The 20,446-nt window shown below is 40.3% G+C and overlaps 1 protein-coding gene across 4 annotated transcripts in view; it reads left to right on the top strand.

Annotated features, from left to right (window-relative positions):
* Window positions 1-5,570: 5,570 nt before the first annotated feature.
* The window catches only part of LOC123746700 (E3 ubiquitin-protein ligase Mdm2), a 31,184-nt gene continuing 16,308 nt past the window's right edge, over window positions 5,571-20,446 (top strand). The window contains exons 1-4 of one of the 4 annotated variants that reach the window (XM_045728411.2): window positions 5,571-5,759; window positions 10,341-10,760; window positions 13,847-13,983; window positions 17,165-17,607. In XM_045728411.2, the coding sequence (XP_045584367.1) occupies window positions 5,586-5,759; window positions 10,341-10,760; window positions 13,847-13,983; window positions 17,165-17,607 (1,174 nt within the window). In that variant the 5' untranslated portion in view covers window positions 5,571-5,585. Of the gene's footprint in view, window positions 5,899-10,340; window positions 10,761-13,846; window positions 13,984-17,164; window positions 17,608-20,446 lie in introns of all 4 variants that reach the window. The other 3 variants (XM_045728412.2, XM_045728413.2, XM_045728414.2) reach the window with 3 other exon arrangements.

Here is a 20,446-nt window from a genome sequence, read left to right on the forward strand (position 1 = left end):
GGAACAACCGTGGACATCTTCAAGAGAAATCCAGATAATTTTCTTTCAAGAAGTGCCGGACTAACCGGGCTGTGGTGGGTATGTGGGCCTGCGGGCCGCTCCAAGCAACAGCCTGGTGGACCAAACTCTCACAAGTCAAGCCTGGCCTGCGGGCCGCTCCAAGCAACAGCCTGGTGGACCAAACTCTCACAAGTCAAGCCTGGCCTGCGGGCCGCTCCAAGCAACAGCCTGGTGGACCAAACTCTCACAAGTCAAGCCTGGCCTGCGGGCCGCTCCAAGCAACAGCCTGGTGGACCAAACTCTCACAAGTCAAGCCTGGCCTCGGGCCGCTCCAAGCAACAGCCTGGTGGACCAAACTCTCACAAGTCAAGCCTGGCCTGCGGGCCGCTCCAAGCAACAGCCTGGTGGACCAAACTCTCACAAGTCAAGCCTGGCCTCGGGCCGCTCCAAGCAACAGCCTGGTGGACCAAACTCTCACAAGTCAAGCCTGGCCTGCGGGCCGCTCCAAGCAACAGTCTGGTGGACCAAACTCTCACAAGTCAAGCCTAGCGAACAAGTATAATCTAATCTCCCAAGTAAGCAGGAGGCTTCTCTAATGCTTCAGCCTCTTCGGGGTTCTGTACAAATTGGAACCAACTACAGTCAATAATAGTTGCGTTTCAACTTGAAGCTGAAGATAAATCTCTGGCACTGAAGTCTCCTACCGCAAGCGTAGTGCCAGAGAAGAAGGTATCTGGCAGATACGTTAAAGGATTTATTAGATATGTATACAATAATTAAGTGTAGTTATTGTATCTGGAAACTAGTACTTTCAGTGGCTCCCAGGTGCCTCAGATAACCCAATAGGTGTGAGATTCTAAACACGAAATCATTCACATTCAAGTACGAACAAGCCTGAATGGTCCCCAGGACTATATGCGAATGAAAACTCACACCCCAGAAGTGACTCGAACCCATACTCCCAGAAGCAACGCAACTGGTAACTACAGGGCGCCTTAATCCGCTTGACCATAAACGTACTTGACATTCAAGTACGTTTATTGAGACAAAAAAATACATCTCAAAGGGATAAAGTGGCTTAGGCTATTTCTATCCCCCAAATCTCCACAGGTCCTTGTCGCATGCAGTTTCAAGGAGCCATCTTGTATTCATTCCATACTGTATTCTGGATTTATTTTGACCTGAGGGCCACATCTCTCTAGTGACCTCGGCAGGGACAGGAAGCCAGTGGCTTGTCAAAGGTTCCCCACTTCTCCCTGACTATTCTTCTTACCTTCTTCTTGATTATAATTATTACTAGTCTTTATTATTCAATTTTGCCTAATTGGAGTAATTTAATTAGGTTTTAATGCAGTGAAATGCTGCTTATATTCACTGCCACCCAGAACAGTGGATTATAAGTTAGTTCAGTTCATTTATTATGCACCCCATACCGATCTTGTGGGCGGTACAGAGGGTTACAAAGGCACATAATGGGCTCAGGGACTGAACCACACAATTCATTTAGCTAAGCAAGTTACAATCTTGATGAGCTAGTTACAAAATTCAGTATAAGTCGTCACATCAACAATGGGTTCGAGATCGACCACAAGTACAGTTTCTAAATTAAGCAACTGACATATGTGGAGAGCTAGTGTCACAATTGATATGTTTGTCCTGCACACCGCCCCCCATCCAGTGGGCGGCGGTGGATAGGTTACAATCACTTAGTTACTACCTACAGTTAGCAAACTGGGGATATTTGGCTAAAATTTATGAAATATTGACACATCGTTGGTACATTGGTTATAGAATTGTCTCTGAATTCACGTATCTTTTCGCACTCCATCACATAGTGACGGAGGGTGTGCGAATAATTTTGTTGACACAGTTTACATTTGGTCAGGTTCAAGTTCAAGTGTGTTTATTGAGATAAGAAAGAAATACATCTCAAAGGGATAGAGTAGCTTAGGCTACTTCTACCCCCCACCCCTTTGGTCAGGTCTACATCGACAGGTAATGAGAATTCCCAGAAATACTTCTGCTCGGCTTAGACGCGGTTACAAGGATTATAAGACACACTCTAAATTGTATATTTAAACATATTTCATGAGTATTTATGAAAATATATAAAATATATGTTTAAATCTATATTACTTGACAGTTACAGCTTCGGCGGGTAGGCGGCTCTATGGGTATTATTCACCTTATGGGTGAAAAAAAGCTCCTTTTGGCTGTCCAGCATTGTAACTTGTCGAACTTGGCCTTATTGCCTCTTGTATATGCATCATTTACCCCTCTTTCCTTCTCATTACCTTACATTTATATTGGTTGAAGTCTAGTAGCCATTACTGAGACCATCCTTAGGCAGGTCGTCCTCCCACTATAAACAATCCTCTTGTGTAATGACACACGCAAACATTGACATCAATAGTAAGGGCAGATGTTGGAGGCTAGTCGAGGCTAGGTGTTGGGAGCTGATGTCCCTAGGGACAACCACTATCCGCCCGTGTGAAGCCTGACCTTCAGGGGGGGGTAGAAATAGCCTAAGCTACTCTATCCCTATGAGATGTATTTCTTTCTTGTCTCAATAAACATACTTGAACTTACCTTACGGTTGACCTCAGGTTTAACTAGTCATTGTTTTATTTCTCTAACGCATCGCGTCAAGGTGTGTGTGTGTGTAATTATCTAAGTGTAGTTACAGGATGAGAGCTACGTTCGTGGTGTCCCGTCTTCCCAGTACTCTTTGTCATGTGTACTTACCTGTTTATGCTTACTGGGGTTGAGCTCAGGCTCTTTGGTCCCGCCTCTCAACCGTCAGTCAACAGGTGTACAGGTTCCAAAGCCTATTGGGCTTTATCATATCTATACTTGAAATTGTGTATGGAGTCAGCCTCCACCACATCACTGCTTAATGCATTTGTCAACCACTCTGACACTAAAAGTTCTTTCTAATATCTCTGGTTCATTTGTGCACTCAGTTTCCACCTGTGTCCCCTAGTGCGTATGCCCCTTGTGTTACATAGCCTGTCTTTATCAACCCTGTCGATTCCCTTGAGAATCTTGAATGTGGTGATCATCTCCCCCCTAATTCTTCTGTCTTCTGGCGACGTGAGGTTTAATTCCCGTAGTCTCTCCTCGTAGGTAGCTCAAGGTAGCTCATACCTCTCAGCTCGGGTACTAGTCTGGTGGCAAACCTTTGAACCTTTTCCAGTTTAGTCTTATCCTTGACTAGATATGGACTCCATGCTGGGGCTGCATACTCCAGGATTGGCCTAACATATGTGGTATACAAATTTCTGAATGATTTCTTACACAAGTTTCTAAATGCCGTTCTTATGTTGGCCAGCCTGGCATATGCCGCTGATGTTATCCTCTTGATATGTGCTGCAGGGGACAGGTCCGGCGTGATATCAACCCCCCCTTTTTCTCTCTCTGACTCTTGAAGAATTTCATCTCCCAGATGATACCTAGTATCTGGCCTCTTGGTCCCTACACCTATCTTCATTGCATTACTTTTGCTTGAATTAAACTCTAACAACCATTTGTTCAACCATTCCTTCAGCGTGTCTAGGTCTTCTTGAAGCCTCAAGCTGTCCTCCTCTGTCTTAATCCTTCTCATAATTTTGGCATCGTCAGCAAACATTGAGAGGAATGAGTCTATACCCTCCAGGAGATCATTTACATATATCATCATTTACATATATGTGTGTGTGTGTGTGAGAGAGAGAGAGAGAGAGAGAGAGAGAGAGAGAGAGAGAGAGAGAGAGAGAGAGAGAGAGAGAGAGAGAGAGAGAGAGAGAGAGAGAGAGAGAGAGAGAGAAAGAAAGAGAGAGAGAAAGAGGGAGAGTTATCACATATGATGCACCATGGAGTGGATATCACACCACAGTGGTAACACTGACAGCGAGGTCACCTGAAAGTTCTGGGAACTCCAGTGAGGTGTGGAGATTAGGGTCCCACCCCCAGGCCAGTAGTGTAGCTTGGGGTCCCATCCCAGGCCTTAGCTTGGAGTCCCATCCCAGGCTAGTAGTGTAGCTTGGGGTCCCACCAAGAAAGAATTTGTTCAGTGTCAGGTAGAGCCCAATAGGCTTAGGAATCTGTACACCAGTTGACAGACAAGGCGGGACCAAAGAGCCAGAGCTCAACCCCCGCAAGCATAACTAGGCGAGTCCAGGTAGCCGCGTTCCAGGGCCAGGTCAAATTTCATTCATTGTCTCTGACCTTGAGAGCGGGAACTGTGGGTCAAATAGCCTAGGCCCAGCACTTATTTGGCAATAACTATAATCTAAAAATATAGGCCTATAATTCTGTTAGAACAAGGGAATTTATTTAATATTAACTGTGAAATAATTATGTAATTCACTGGTTATATGTTTATTTTGTAGGTTTTTGTGTAGCCTTCTTATACAGATTTCCGTATAATCAATCTAGTAGTATATTCAAAAATTATATACACGCTCAGAGATAATTTAATGAGGTTATTATAAAGTTCATATATAAACACCCATCTTCTGTATCATGAGGGAAGTTATAGTCACATATATATGTTTCAATTTTTTTTAATTATTGTTTCAATAACGGCAAAATTAAAAAGTTAAAAAATTGCACTGCAATTAAGGTACCTTAATATAAGTATTTATATTTGTTGGTTTTAAATAAGCGTGTTCTTTAAGCCTATATATTATTATCCTATATGTAAATATAATTGAATTAAAACAAATTAAGTAATTTAGAGGCAATAGGACAAATTATATATTTATTATATAGGCTTAAGAATCGAAGAGGCGTTATTTGTGCGCTAATGTGTATGTTTATTTTCAATATGATAATACAGTTTCCTCGTGGGTAATTTTCTGATGCCCGTGAGGACAGAAAGTCCTCAAATTCCCGTAGATTTAAAAGATGGCAAAATTTCCTTCAGTGAATGAAGGCGGGGCAGCCTACGTCACAGCCTGTGTACAGGTTGTAGCTTGTACGGCCGCCTGTAACCCCCCCGTGTCCTCTGTCATACCTTCCCCCTGCTCTCTTCTCTCACACACATACACACACACACGCCATCTTATTCCTTCCCTCCGGCATCTTGGCTGTCATCCCTGCTGTAGGGTAGGCCTCCAAGCACCATTAATGAATGAAACAATTACACGCCGGACTGACAGGGCGGTGTTGGCATATATCTCTCTCGTTGTAATAACTCGTATGTTATTCACATTTCGGAAGATTTGTGTTATGCAAAGAAGGAAAATGTTTAATTCCAAGTAAATTATTGCTATAGTCATCAGAATACGACTATGAAGGACAGTGAAAATCGTAGTAGAAATAAATGCGTAGTTCAAATATCGGTAATTATCGCTCAGCATCACCTCAGCCAGTACCAACACCACCGAGCTCCTCCCAGACCAGTACACCTTGACACACCAAATTAACAAACAATCCAATCAATCAACACCTTAAAACACCCACACATGCAGTATAGGTTAAAAACAGCGATTCAAAAGGGGTAGTCGAGAGACAAAATAAGAGGCATTAGTGGGGAGGAAGTAGAGAGGAAGATTGAGGAATGCAAGGGGGAGTAGGGGGAGATATAGGTAGGGTTGGCGAGCATGGTCGGGTGTACACACACACACACAGGTTCAAGCAGGACTGGTTATGGCCTCCTGGTGTCTCGTGCCTCAGCGCCTCCGTGTCAAGTCAGCAACCAGTTGTCTCGTGTGGCTTCTAGTCGCGACGCGCTCTCTCAGCTGCCGCAACATGTAACGACGGCCATACAGCTCGAGGTAAGCGAGGAGAGCCGCAGTCGTCACCACACTCACCACCTGTATAGAACAGTGCCAACGCCGACCGAGAGAGTTCTCTTTTTTTTGTGCTTAAAACTTCGGCCTTGATTGAATTATTTTACTTATGACCATCTTGAGGGTAAGATATTGCCTTGGTTTTCCTTGTGTGTGTGGGGGGGGGGAGAGTAGATGTAGGCCGAGAAGTTGTACTTACTGCAATAATTCAACATATGTTGCCACATAAAGTTTATTTAGGTGGCTATCCCAAGTTGGGCTCCAGGTTTGTTTTTATTCGTGTGACCCGAACTTGGAATCGATAGTAAATGAATGGACATAGTAATTAGTCAGATGTGACTAATACAAAGCGGATAACATTAGTGTTAAATGATGTGTAGTTAGTAATTCATATTTGGTGTAGTAATTGATTTAAATAGATATTTAAATATCTTTTACTATTAAGTATTTCTAATGTTATCTCAGGGTCAAGCTTCTCTTTTCCTGAATGGGAATTAGGGCAGTTTTGTTATATTATTTAACAAGCTTAACACCACAGCAGTGTTGTGATAGCAATTGATTAAGCTTGCTTATTACAACAGCTAATTATTAAAGGTTTTACATAAATTACAAGCTAATTTTTATTATTCGAGTACTGTATTGGGTTCAATGCTGGTAGAAAATCCAAGAAAATCCTCTCTGCCAAGGTGTGAGTGTGAGTGCTTGGAGGTCTGTGTTTGTGGAAATTCTTCCATTATGCCAAGTATATCGGTAGCTGAGCACATACAGACCTACCACCCACTCAATTCTCGGGGGCATTGAGTGTGTAGCTAATGATTGTGGTTAACATTGGTGGTACTAGCACAAGGGGGGACGGGTGGAAACCGAGGGCTAAGATGAGTCTGAGACATTATTAAGACTCGGTTAACAGTGGAATGCACTAGGAAGTGATGTGTTGAAGGCTGACCCCAATCACAATTTTATATGTCAATATGATAAGAGCCTGTTAGTCTCGGGAACCTGTTGCTCAATAGTTGAGATGCGGGACCAAAGAGCTAGAGCTCGATCCCACCAGCACAATTAAGTGAGTACAGTTAGGAGTTACAGGTTACATCAATGAATTCTAACTTAATTGTGGCAGTACAGTTGGGTTTGCTCTCGACACGCATTTGGGAATTCCGGGTTTGAATCCCAAGCAAGACAGAAATGGTGGGGGCGTGCTTCCTATCCACCTAATGCACCTGTTCACCTAGTAGTCAATAGGTAGCTAGGAGTTAGCTAGCTTGATGTGGGGTTGCATCCAGGGGGATGGTCAGTAGTTCAGTCTGAGGGGATGGGGATCTCGATATAAGTAACTGCCTGTCCCTTAATACAATGAATTGATATATTTTGTATTTTGATTTTCAACAGGCATGTTAGATGGTATGCTTCACCTATTCCTATTTATTAGGATAGGGTTAGGATAGTGTGGTTACGTGCAAAGATGTGTGTGAAGCATGCATTCTATTAATTAGCGTGTATTCCTACCCACATACCGTATTCACTACTCTAGGCTGTAACAGGACACAATGTCTTGCATCAAATTATAATTGCACATACTAATTTTTATAGTACTGTACAGTGTTGTAGTTGTAAAAATTAAGTTATTGTAATTATATTATAATTATAAGAATTATTAATTATTATATAATTATAATTTTTATATACAGTAATTATTATTATTATAATTATTACTGTAATGTATTTATAATAATAATGATAAAGAACATGTGCAATGGCACGCTACGAGTCCAAAGGTGGAAAGGTTGGCGTTGTCTCCCGTCCCTGAGTTCTGATGCTTCCTTGGATCAACTGACCATCAGGTGTTGCGCTCCACAGCTCGGTACAGTGGCAGCCTTCATCATGCCGCCCTCTTAATAATTTGGGTCGCGCATTTAATTACGATAACAAAAATAAAGGAGAGTTCATAGCCCTTTTATTACAGAATGAGATATGCAGGCAATAATTATAAATACTTTTCCAAACTTGGGCTTTGTGTGAATTAAATGTGTTTTTCTGAAGACTGAAAAAGTACTGTACCTGTAATAGGTACTATACTATTATTAAGACGTGTAAGAATGCTTGGTGGCTTAGTGTTCTATCAAAGTTCACAATTTCTGAGGCTTAAAATATTGTATTTAGAAATACAGTACAGTACTTGTAAGATGGGCTAAACATTCAGTATGTTAAAAGCATAATGTTTAGTACATATAAATTAATACCCTGTTTGCATCAAAGTCAAAGAAAAATGCAGCAAATATTACAGGGAAAATACTTTAAAAGATATTTTAATAGCTTGACTTTGTATACAAAATACATATAAAGATTTTTTATGGAGTAACTATTTTAAATTATCCCATTGATGGACACTTGGTACAAATGCAGTTTGTAAATGTTAACAGAATAAAGAAAAGCCACAAGAATCTGAGAATCTGCAGAATATAGTCATGAGCCACTGTGATTGCTAGGTACTGTGGTGATGCTAGTGTGGTGCTTTCTCCTGATAATTACCTTTTACAAGTCACTGAAAGCATGAGAACCAGGATGCCGTAACAGTGCTCTATATGGTCTCTTGCACCTTCTGATCACAGGACCACAAATAATGATTTGCAATTAAATTGGAGTGAGCTGACATGTGAACTACATGAATCTTTCAATTTTTTTCAGTAATGGATATGACAGCCTCAATTTGGGACATACTTAATAAAGGCTTTTTGTGGTGTTTACATAATGACAGGTCATAGTTAACAGAATGCTGTGGACCAGTTATTAAATTGACATACCTCAGGCAAGGGCTCTGAAATATTCAGTGCGTTGCAATCCTGGGTAGTGAAGGACGATTGGGCACCGTTCCTTCTCTGTGTACCCAGTAGTAACTGGGGGACCAGGATGCCAAATGATTGGCAGATCATGTTCTGAGGAAGTCAAGGAGCAAGGTTTAGCTGAGCCTGCAAGCAAGAGTCGGAAAACCTTCTACTCTTGTACCCTCTAAAGTAAACAGTAGTCACTGAAAAGTCCAGTTTATTGAACGATAAGATTTATGTTACCCATTTTGAGGTTTTGTACCATATCTCCTTAGTGTCTGAAAGTTGCTTGAAGGACATTTCTTTGATTTGAACTGTTGATTTGGGATTCTGAGCCAAATCCAGTTTTCAGGTATGGTTTGTAGTAGACAGTCGGCTCTCTTCAAATTAATAATACAGTATGGTATTCTAAATAATGAAGGTTGGTCGTTGGAGTGGCAACTGGTAATGAGAAGGCAAATAAATAACTTGGCCAAGAACCTGTAGTAGTGAACAAGGCTGACTAGTTCTGTTGAGTGATTTTTAATAAAGCCGCAAATGTGTCTATGAGCATCAAGTTTCGTAGTTTTAGCGTGGTGCCTCGGAGGAAAAGTAAATATGAGGATGCCTCTTGGCTCCATTTTATTAAAATAAGGAAAATTAATGCACTAACTTTGTCAGACTAAAATTGTGTTGGTGTATATAATTAACAAACTCAATTTTTCATAAGTGTTAAAACTTATATAAGTGTTAAACATAAGTGTTTTCATAAGCCTTGAAGGATGGTAAAATAGGCTGTGAAAAATTATGTGTGTATTTTAAACTGAGTACTGACAAAAAGGGCTAATACAGTACTTAGTGTGTAACTAAGTACCTTAAATCACTTGGTAACTTAACCAAATAACTTAAGTTACTTGGCTTATTTTCATTACGTCGTTCTTGAGTGTCAACGTACGAGGATATTGATGCTACAGTACTGTACTTGTTTTCTAATTTTGAATATTGCAATTATGAGATGAACATGTGATGTAATGATGATATTCAGGAATAATGGTATTACAGAACTGCATCTCTATGCAATGTATACCAACAGTGACAAACTCTGTTTACAAAGAAAGGAATTTCATACAGTCAGACCATAAATTTTAATGTATATTGTGAGAGAAATTGATTTGTGGTTATTACTTTTGAGGTTACAATTTTGATTAAACATTCTTATGTAGAACTAAATACAGGAACCGTGCCTGTCAGTCAAGGTACAGTATACTGTATTCATGTAATTCATGTAATAAATACTGTATTACATGAATAGAGGTGGTGGTGGTGTGAGAGCATTTTGAACGAGTTAAATCATGCAAGACACACAGGATAATATTTTCCTCCATTTAGTATTTCATAACCACTAAATATTTAGACTGCATCTAATTAATTTATATATAAATAATTGCTTCATAATGATCAATGTTTGATAATTTGACATATTTGGTGTGGAAAATGTAAATAGATGGCATTTAAGTACAATACCTAATAGAATGCACATTTAAACCTCTTTTAAAAATGCAATGGGTCTGTACTCTAAAAGAAAACTGCATAAAATAATATATATTATAATAGAATATTGAATGACCCCTTGAGATTATTGCATTTTTTTAAATCCATTAAAGATATTTGAAATATTAAAAATTGGAAATATTAAAGTTTAATAAGAAGCATTTATAACATGAATGATGGTGTTGATCATGGAGTGATAGCAATGGTGTTTCAGGGTGGAGAGCAGGAGAGGGAGTGGAAAATGGCCCCCGACCTGTCAGAGGCAGCACGATCCCTGGCTGTACTCCCTCTGCAGAGCTGCGGAGAGGTCGCCAGTAGTAGCCCCCCATCCAGTCCCTCGACTCTGTGCATAAGCAGTGGTATTAGCGGTGGGGGGTTACAGAGCCAGGAGAACCACTTGTCACCCAGACCTGTAGCCGAGAACATTGCCAGCAGGAATGGCGCTGATCGCCAGTTTCATCAACCTCCCAATCAGGTGGTGGGGTCTGAGGCAGGAAGAGGCGGCAGTGGTTGTAATGAAAATGGAGCAGAAACGCAAAATTCCACTTTCATTAATATGTACTACCTTAGTCCTGCTCTTAGAGCCACTTTTGCCTCGGTGGGAGCCACCGCTAAACCCTACAATTTCAAAGAGGTACTAATATTGCCAGGGATGTTTACTGCCCATATTGGCTTGGTGTGTAGATTCAGATGTTTTTGTTGTACTAAGTTGAAGTATACTTAAGTTTTTGTAGTTTTGAATTTGAATGTTTCATATATTTTCTTAAACTGAAATGGGTGTCCTTATATTTATGGCTGTATTGTCATCTTATGTTGGCTGCAGTACAGTATTAGCATCCAAATGTAATTTCTAGTTGAATATTTTATTTCAAATTACTCTTCATTAGTTTCTGTAATTTTGGTTCTTCAGAGAAAGAGATAGACCTTGTCATGCTTTTAACAATTTATTACTGTAATGTATCCTAACATTCTTGGACCTGGTATTGTATTTAGAGATCTATATCTTCTGCTTCATCTCTTGCCATAATTTTCACCTACATATTAATTTTTGGAATGGTGTTACCCATCTCTGTCGTGTATTCGCACATCTTGTAATCTTTGGGAATGCTCAGTATTTTCTTGTGCGCATTCAGAGCAACATTTCAAATACATTGACACATACTTCCATATTAGCCACATGTTGGCTTAATATAGCACAACTTCACTGTCCACTGGGGTGCCTCGTAGCCTGGTGGATAGCGCGCAGGACTCGTAATTCTGTGGCGAGGGTTCGATTCCCGCACGAGGCAGAAACAAATGGGCAAAGTTTCTTTCACCCTGAATGCCCCTGTTACCTAGCAGTAAATAGGTACCTGGGAGTTAGTCAACTGTCACGGGCTGCTTCCTGGGGGTGGAGGCCTGGTCGAGGACCGGGCCGCGGGGACACTAAAGCCCCGAAATCATCTCAAGATAATCTCAAGATAATCCCCATTGCAGTGGTGCACAAAGTCCGTGATTGACCTTTGTGTAAACACAGAAAATGGCCTGAACATTTTGAAGTATTGGTCACTATGTCTGCAGGGTCTTGGATTAATCCATCCAAGACTCTGCAACTAAGTCATTGCCATTAAGGATAGTTGTAAGACAGGTTTATATAGTGTATATATTGGATACACTATATCCAATTTTGATCAGAGGAGTTTGTTGACATTTGTTAAATGGTGATCATGAAGGGATATATATTTGCTCGTTCATTCTGCTACATTATTTCTGACAGTTGTGATTTTTTTTTTATTATTATTCACCTGACATGGATGCCCAGGGGGAATTAATTTTTAGCTTATTAACCTGACAAATGCTAAGTAGCAATATTGAATAGAGGTCTCGGGCAAAAGACTAGGAATTTAAACAAATCCACAAGTGTATTGAAGTAAGGGCGTAGAGGTAGAAAATTTGGTTGACAGAGCCCGGGTGCACGGGGGGGAATTGTGTGAAACTCCGATTGGGCTTTGGCGAAGCTTCGGGTTCCTAGTGAGGGCAGTAGCAGTCCAGGTTGCAATTCTTTTAACCATGTCGTGGCACAGTTGACTTAAGGCGCAGCTGAAAACCTCCCGTGTGTAGGTTCGAACCCTCTTCACGGGCTTTGTGGATTTGTTCTTTTGATCCATCACACTCTTGTGATTTCTGTGTGTACTGTACTAGGAATTTAGTTACTATAAGCTACTTGGAACCTTGGATTTAACTTGGATACTTTATTCATGCCTCATATTATACCATGTTCTCTAAATGTGTATTTATCCGTTTTTTAAACTATGTATGTGTGTTGTGTGTGTCCCTTAGGGGCAAGTATGCTTGCCGGCTTATCTGCTCTTGTGAACTGTGAGATACTGTGCGTACACTGCACATACACTGCACACCACCTTGATTCCCTGAGCATTGCTGCTGCCTTTACTTTGGCAAGTAAGAGGCTTTCTTTTGCTCGTACGCTCTACTTTTATTAAGTTTTCTTTACCCTTTGCTAGATCAATAAATTAATTTTATACAAGATTTGTATTTCTTCATTTAGATATTAGACCAGTTGGTCTTGGTCATTCATGGAAGCACTTTTGAGAAGGCAGGTAAATTAGATTCCAGGATGTTTTTCTTCATTTATGGGTCTTTCCATTTAAACACCACTTGGTGGTGGTGTCACTTAAATTTTGACAGTCCTCATTTAATACACACTTTTTTTTCTCTCGCTGGTGCTTTCATGGGTAACTAAGATCAGTCCCTGTGCTACCTAGGGTGTTAAAGATCCCAAAAGAGAGTAATGGAAACACTGTGAATGCAGAATTGAATGCAAATACTTTGTATAACAGAAGTACAATGAAGCCTTGCATCATAATGTGTTGGGATGTGCATTTCTTTCCATATTTTGTAGGAAGCATCAGAAAATGGTTTGCATTGCCTTCCATAAGCTGTGAATTATTTTTCCTATTGATACATGGCAAGATTTTACCAAATATTGTCGAGCATGCATGAGCCTAATACATTGAGCACTTCTGTGTTTCTCTGCAGTAATATAGTATCAGTTCATGGTTTAAATGGAAACAATTGGTATTGCCTTAAAATGGTAGCTTTTTAGATTTAATGTTAATGTACAGTACTTACGTTTTGCAAAGGTGTATTAACGTCATGTTTCCTATTTGCTCGGTAATTTTGTGATAAAACCCTTAATTTTTTTTCTTATGGTACTGAAAATGAGTTTGAGGCTAAAGTAGATACTAGAATCTTCAGTTTGTCTAATTGGCAAAATAAAGCTTTGTTGACAGTTTAGGAATTTTAGATTTATTTCAAGTCCATAAACATGTGTGAAATATTAATGAAGTACAGCACTATATTATACAAAGACAGGTATGCATTAGCTGTGAGAAAGACTGGAGGGAGAATCTGAAATTGAATTAGTGTTGTAACATGTCTTGAAGTTAAGATGATTCTCTGTTGCAAACCTGTTGCAAACCTGTTTGATTTCAATATACGTTCTATTGAAAAAGATTTGCTCCTTCATTGGTGTTGTTTCCCCTAATTTGACTTTTGACTTTTCAATCTTGTCTTCAGTTTAAACGTAACATTACGGTATTATAGTAAGTTTCTCGGAGATTAATTGTCTTTGGAACAAGACATAAAAAGAAGCTTAGGCTTTATGTTGTTCTTCATTACAAATTAGCAAAATTAAATTTATAATTGGGATTTTTTTTCCAGATTTTGCTGCTCTTAAAGAATTACCTTTATAGCAAAAAGCATCTCTTTGACCCTCTAGATATTCTTTTTGTCAACTGTAAAAATGATCCCTTGGGAGATGTTCTACGAGTTGATCGCTTCCACTACAATGATGTCAGGTGAGCATATCTTCTCATGGAAGTACTTGATACTCTTTCAATTCTGATGCTTGTACATTACTGTTGATACTTATCTAAACAATAAGTATTCTCTTTATTTTGTGGGTGGGGCGGGAATTGCTATGGGAAGGCGCCAAGTCATTACGACCATATAGCACTTGGAAAGGGTCTGGATAAGGATTTGGGATGGGACGGGGGGTGGGGAAGGAATGGTAGCCAGCCACTTGGACAGTCGGAGATTGAATGCCGATCTGCATGAAGCGAGACCGTCGCTCTACTGTTCAGCCCAAGGGTGAATAATTGGGTATCACCATTGAGGATACCCAATTTTTTTTTTTTTTTTCCAAAATCATTATCAATGGCTGTGCAGTATCTGGAGAACACCATTTGTATATTGGCATGAAACTTTCAAGACTTGCATATAATGGTAAAAAATTTAAGGACCATTATTATATACAAATTGGCAGGGATGGGACACGGGTTGATGGTAAGATTTAAGGTCATATCTCAAAAAACAAATGAACCAGATTTTCTGCACCTGTGTTGTGATGCCAGGAAATACTACCAATTCTTGTGCCGACAACACCCTGGGAACCTTTGCCATATGTTGACCAGACCCCACACTAGAAAGTGAAGAGACGACGTTTCAGTCCGTCCTTGACCATTATCAAGTCGATTGCTTTGCCATATACAGATGAGCCAGACTGTCAATTTAATGTAGGAGTTATGTTCCTAAAAACTATGACTTTAGCTGAAAAGGATGTTGAGTGAAACATAAACCTCGTAGGCCTAATGTTATGGGTTAGGGCTACATTCCTAGGTTACTGAGGAAGCAGCCTGTCCTCCAAAGGTTTCTCAATGTCAAGAAAACGGTAAATTTAAAGTGTCCTCTCCTAACTTATCAGAGGACCCAAAACAGAAAACGGGACAGTATGTCACTTTTGTGAGCCGTTTCCATTTTCTAGTACGACAATTTTTGGCCTTATGTAATGTATACATGCGAAATGCGACACTCTTTATAAGATGACAGGATGGGGAAGATGACGATTGGTCATCTTTTGCTCGCTCACCCTTGTCGCCTACCCAGCATTTTTTTTTAATAAATTTTAATACTAATATATAGCTTGAACACACTATTGTCAGTGATCGGCTGGCAAGATGCATTTGTTTCGGCAGCAGTTATTTTCACTTAATAATTTAACATAGCTGTATGGTTGTATTATATTATACATCACAGTATTACAGTATATAATTTTTATGTACTGTATAGTACCTTTTTTGTGCTATTATTTTCAGTAAACAAAAGTTAAATTTTTTAGTATACAGTAGTATAAATAGTGTTTGTTGACAATATTTAAGTTACCCCTCATTTACTGTACTATTTCTTTAATTTCCATAGGCTTCCATATCATTTTCTCTATCCTAGATTGAGAAACTTTTAAAAGCAAAAAGAACTATTTGTCTGATGTTAATTTTGTGTTTTTTCTAATGTAAAAATGAAATGACATTGCCGTAGTTAATGTTAAATAAAACAAACCTATAACCAGTTATACATCACCGAGCTTCACTGCTGGATTGTGCTGTTAGGTAAGGTCGAACTGTTCTCATGGACAGGACTATGCGCAGTCAGGGCAAATTGACATATTTTAATTCGTTATGATGTTGGAAATGCTTTTTTGGGGGGGTTATCCTCCCCTTCTGGGCATAACAGCACACTGGACTTGTGATCCTGTGGTCCCGGGTTCGATCCAGGGCGCCGGCGAGAAACAATGGGCAGTTTCTTTCACCCTATGCCCCTGTTACCTAGCAGTAAAATAGGTACCTGGGTGTTAGTCAGCTGTCACGAACTGTTCGTGGGGGTGGAGGTCTGGTCGAGGACCGGGCGACACTAAAGCCCCGAAATCATCTCAAGATAACCTCAAGATACGGTATAATAGAGAATACTGTACAAACTTGAGCTTGGAATACCTTTAAAGATTTATTCAGCTGCACTCCAACTCCTTCCAAGATAAACTGGTGATTAGCAGAGCATTCCTTGGCTGTGTGTGTGAGCCAGAGTAGCACTGGGAAGGTATGATACGATAGGCACTTTGAAAATATTCCTGTTGTGAATGTGTGAAAGGTCAACCTTCCCGAACTCTTAAGGCAGTAACTGGTCTTTCTCGGGAAGAAGCTTTTCACCTATGTTCTAAACCTTAATTTTTTCATACATTACTAGAATGGTTAAAGATGTCATCATTGCAACTTTTTGGCTATGCTTTTAAATATAGATTTCTTTCATATTTCTTCAGTATTACAGAGGGATTAAATTTGTTAGCCTCTTATGCCTATCTCAGCTTTTTAGGTGTAGAGTATTAGTTTTATACACTGGCCACATTTAGAACCAATTTTAAATATACGGTTATCTTGAGGTTATCTTGAGATGATTTTGGGGCTTTTTAGTGTCCCCGCGGCCCGGTCCTCGACCAGGCCTCCACCCCCAGGAAGCAGCCCGTGACAGCTGACTAACACCCAGGTACCTATTTTACTGCTAGGTAACAGTGGCATGGGGTGAAAGAAACTCTGCCCATTGTTTCTCGCCGGCGCCTGGGATCGAACCCAGGACTACAGGATCACAAGTCCAGTGTGCTGTCCGCTCGACCGACCGGCTCCCGAATAGATTAGTGAATAACATGCGGGCAACACTCCTTCCTTTATCCGCTCCCATGTGGGCAACACTCCTTCCTTTATCCGCTTCCATGCGGGCAACACAACTAGTTTGTGATATGTTCACTCCAGTGTCATTATGATAGGGCGTGGTATTGAAAAATGGGGCTTAAATGTATGTTTCCATATATCTAAATATATAATGGTTGGTATCGGCAATTACTGTACAGTACAGTATTTTGAAAAGTAAAAATGGCGTGTAAGAAATAAAATGATATTTCTTTTACAAATGTTTTTCTTTTATGTGGATTCGGTTATTTATCCCTCAGGTGGATAACAATTAGTAACATCTTTTGCAAATCCCCCATTTCTTTTACATTTCCAATAAAAATACTTTTCCTCAATTACAGCTTTAAACAATCACTCAATTCTGACCATTTGTATCAGGTTCTATTAATTGTTCCGAGTTTGACTTCATTGTAGTTTGTTAATTAACATTGTACTGTATAGCAAATAACATTTTAACTTGTTGCAGATCCTTGATTATCAAGAACATCATCAGGGCACAACCAGTCTCTCTTCATAATGTGGCGAGAGAAAGTGTGTCGGTGCCTATCAGGGCGAATGCAACATGTTCACTGGTCACGGAAAATGGTTCCTCAAGTGAACAAGTGAAGGAATGTGCAGCCGAGAGGAATGCGATCGGTGCACGTGTAAATAATGCTCCAAGTCAAATTAATGGCAGAACAGAGGTGTTAGTGCCTACAAGTACTACAACCTCAGAACATATAAATAGTATAGTAACCTCTGATTGTTCAAGGAAACTTGAATCTGACCACCAAGATACCATTATCCATCTTCCTGGACCCTCTAGACAGGGCAAAGATGGACCTGTGTGTCGAGGACTCTGCTTTCCTGATGTTCCAGACAGCAATTCAGATGTGGAATCTGTCTATAGCCATCAAGGATATGAAACTGGTATGTTCAGTGTTCATTTATGTTCATTTTTGTAGTTCACTAAAACCAGTTTTAACTACTGTAGTCTGAATTCGAACCTTCTTTTCTAGGAGTTTCTTTCAATCCACTGCCTGTTTGACACTGTCTTACTGCAGTACAGTATTTAGTAGTCCTCAGCGTTAATTTAAAATTTTTTGGGTATTGTCTGTATTTCACTTACGGCTTTTCACTTATTTGTCTTTGCCTTTCCTGGACGTTACATGATTCTTGCAACTTTAGCTCAATCGTTTTTTTCTGTACTTGGCCTTTTTTGTCATTATTGGAATAGTGACGCAATTTTTCTTGGTCAATTATTGACCAAGTTATTTTCGTCGCTTATAGAGGGAACACTGGTCGTGTTCCAGTTTACATCTGTTTTTCTTCTCGGTGGTATTTGGTTATCTTGAGATGATGATTTCGGGGCTTTTAGTGTCCCCGTGCCCCGGTCCTCGACCAGGCCTCCACCCCCAGGAAGCAGCCCGTGACAGCTGACTAACACCCAGGTACCTATTTTACTGCTAGGTAACAGGGGCATAGGGTGAAAGAAACTGCCCATTGTTTCTCGCCGGCGCCTGGGATCGAGCCCGGGACCACAGGATCACAAGTCAAGTGTGCTGTCTGCTCAGCCAACTTGTGACTTACACATACTGTGTTTCTTGTACCACTGCCTATTTTCTCAAGGACCTAGGACAGTACATCGCTTTGCCAGCCGCTTCCATTTTCTAGCACGACAATTTTTTGCATTATCAAGCTGTCTTTCCCAGCATATTTCTGTGAAGTTTTGGTTTATTTGTATCCATTTAGTCTATTGAAAATTGAATTTATTGAAGTCTCCTCCTCTTAGATTTGAAACTGGCTGCACAGGTCTATTGCCCGTGCATGCCTGAACTTCAATTAGGTTGTGATCTGAGTAACGTGTGTTAGTAATCAATGTGTCCCTCATCAGTTCATCATTGTTTGTAAAAATATAATCTAGTGTATTTTTTCTAATTGGTTCTTCTGTTTGCTGGTTTAAGACAAATGTTGCACATCTGTAAGAGGTCATTTGAATGTGGTTGGCCACTTAGTCTGTTTCCTGGGATTCTTTCTTGGGTAACTCCTTGCAACTCTCTGGTATAACTGCTGGCCGCAACTCTCTGGTATAACTGCTGGCCGCAACTCTGGTATAACTGCTGGCCACAACTCTCTGGTATAACTGCTGGCCGCAACACACTCTTTATAACTGCTGGCCGCACCTCTCTGGTATAACTGCTGGCCGCACCTCTCTGGTATAACTGCTGGCCGCACCTCTCTGGTATAACTGCTGGCCGCACCTCTCTGGTATAACTGCTGGCCGCACCTCTCTGGTATAACTGCTGGCCGCACCTCTCTGGTATAACTGCTGGCCGCACCTCTCTGGTATAACTGCTGGCCGCACCTCTCTGGTATAACTGCTGGCCGCACCTCTGGTATAACTGCTGGCCGCACCTCTGGTATAACTGCTGGCCGCACCTCTCTGGTATAACTGCTGGCCGCACCTCTCTGGTATAACTGCTGGCCGCACCCCTCTGGTATAACTGCTGGCCGCACCCCTCTGGTATAACTGCTGGCCGCACCCCTCTGGTATAACTGCTGGCCGCATCTCTCTCTGGTATAACTGCTGGCCACATCTCTCTCTGATATAACTGCTGACCCACATCTCTCTGATATAACTACTAGCCCCACATTGTCGACCTGCCTTCCTCTGTTACCCTATTTCCTGTCTGAGAGGTACTCCATTACCCATTTCAGGGATTTACCAATTATAATAGCCTGCATCTCTGTTTTAATCACTAGCATTTAATAAGAGCTGTACAGGGGTATCGGATTCTTTCTGATAGTCTAGGAAAATTCAGTTTACCTATTCGTTTTCTTGTTATATCTTTGTGAACCTGTTATAGAAGTATTATCAAATAGTTTCTCATTTGATGTTTAATGTATAAGAGAAATATTGAAATAAATATTATGCATAATTGAAGATAACTTTGCAGAGTGGTGGTAATTTATTTTACCAAGTTATAAATACTCTAGGTTGGGCCTCCCACCAATGAAACTGACATTGCTACAACATTTGAATAAGTTGTAACACCTAAAAATTGTAAACAACTTATATAGCAAGTTGTAATGACATTCTTATATGTCGTAAAAATGTTATAACACGATTTAACAACTTTTATTACAAGTTGTAACAGGCAGAATATAGGGACAGTTACATTGTATGTTTTTGCAGGGATGTTAAATTTCTTTTAACAGGAGCACTTTCGCGCTCCTGGGTCGTAAATATACGACGTGTTTATTACTATCGGTTCCGCACCAGTCGTAATTTTACATTCCATTTAAAAATAATTGTATAAAATCCACCCTAAGTGGAAAATCCACCCCTTAAATTTTTTCATTGATACAGAACTTTGCCCTGTTGCATTGTGGTTACATTGTGAATGTAGTCGAAATATGAACACTGGAACTTGTAATATTAACTGTAAGTTTTTATTGTGGGTTTAAATATTGTGCTGTTTGGTGGAGTCTCACTCCATTAGGTTTTGTTCTGGACCCACTTACATAGTATCTCACAATTATAATGTTGACCAGACCACACACTAGAAGTTGAAGGGACGACGACGTTTCGGTCCGTCCTGGACCATTCTCAAGTCGATTGGGACAATCGACTTGAGAATGGTCCAGGACGGACCGAAACGTCGTCGTCCCTTCAACTTCTAGTGTGTGGTCTGGTCAACATACTTCAGCCACGTTATTGTGACTCATCGTCACCATTATAATGTTCATATTAGTGCCAAAAATTTAA

Source organism: Procambarus clarkii, chromosome 85 (assembly GCF_040958095.1).
Source record: "Procambarus clarkii isolate CNS0578487 chromosome 85, FALCON_Pclarkii_2.0, whole genome shotgun sequence".
NCBI classification, from domain to species: Eukaryota; Metazoa; Arthropoda; class Malacostraca; order Decapoda; family Cambaridae; genus Procambarus; species Procambarus clarkii.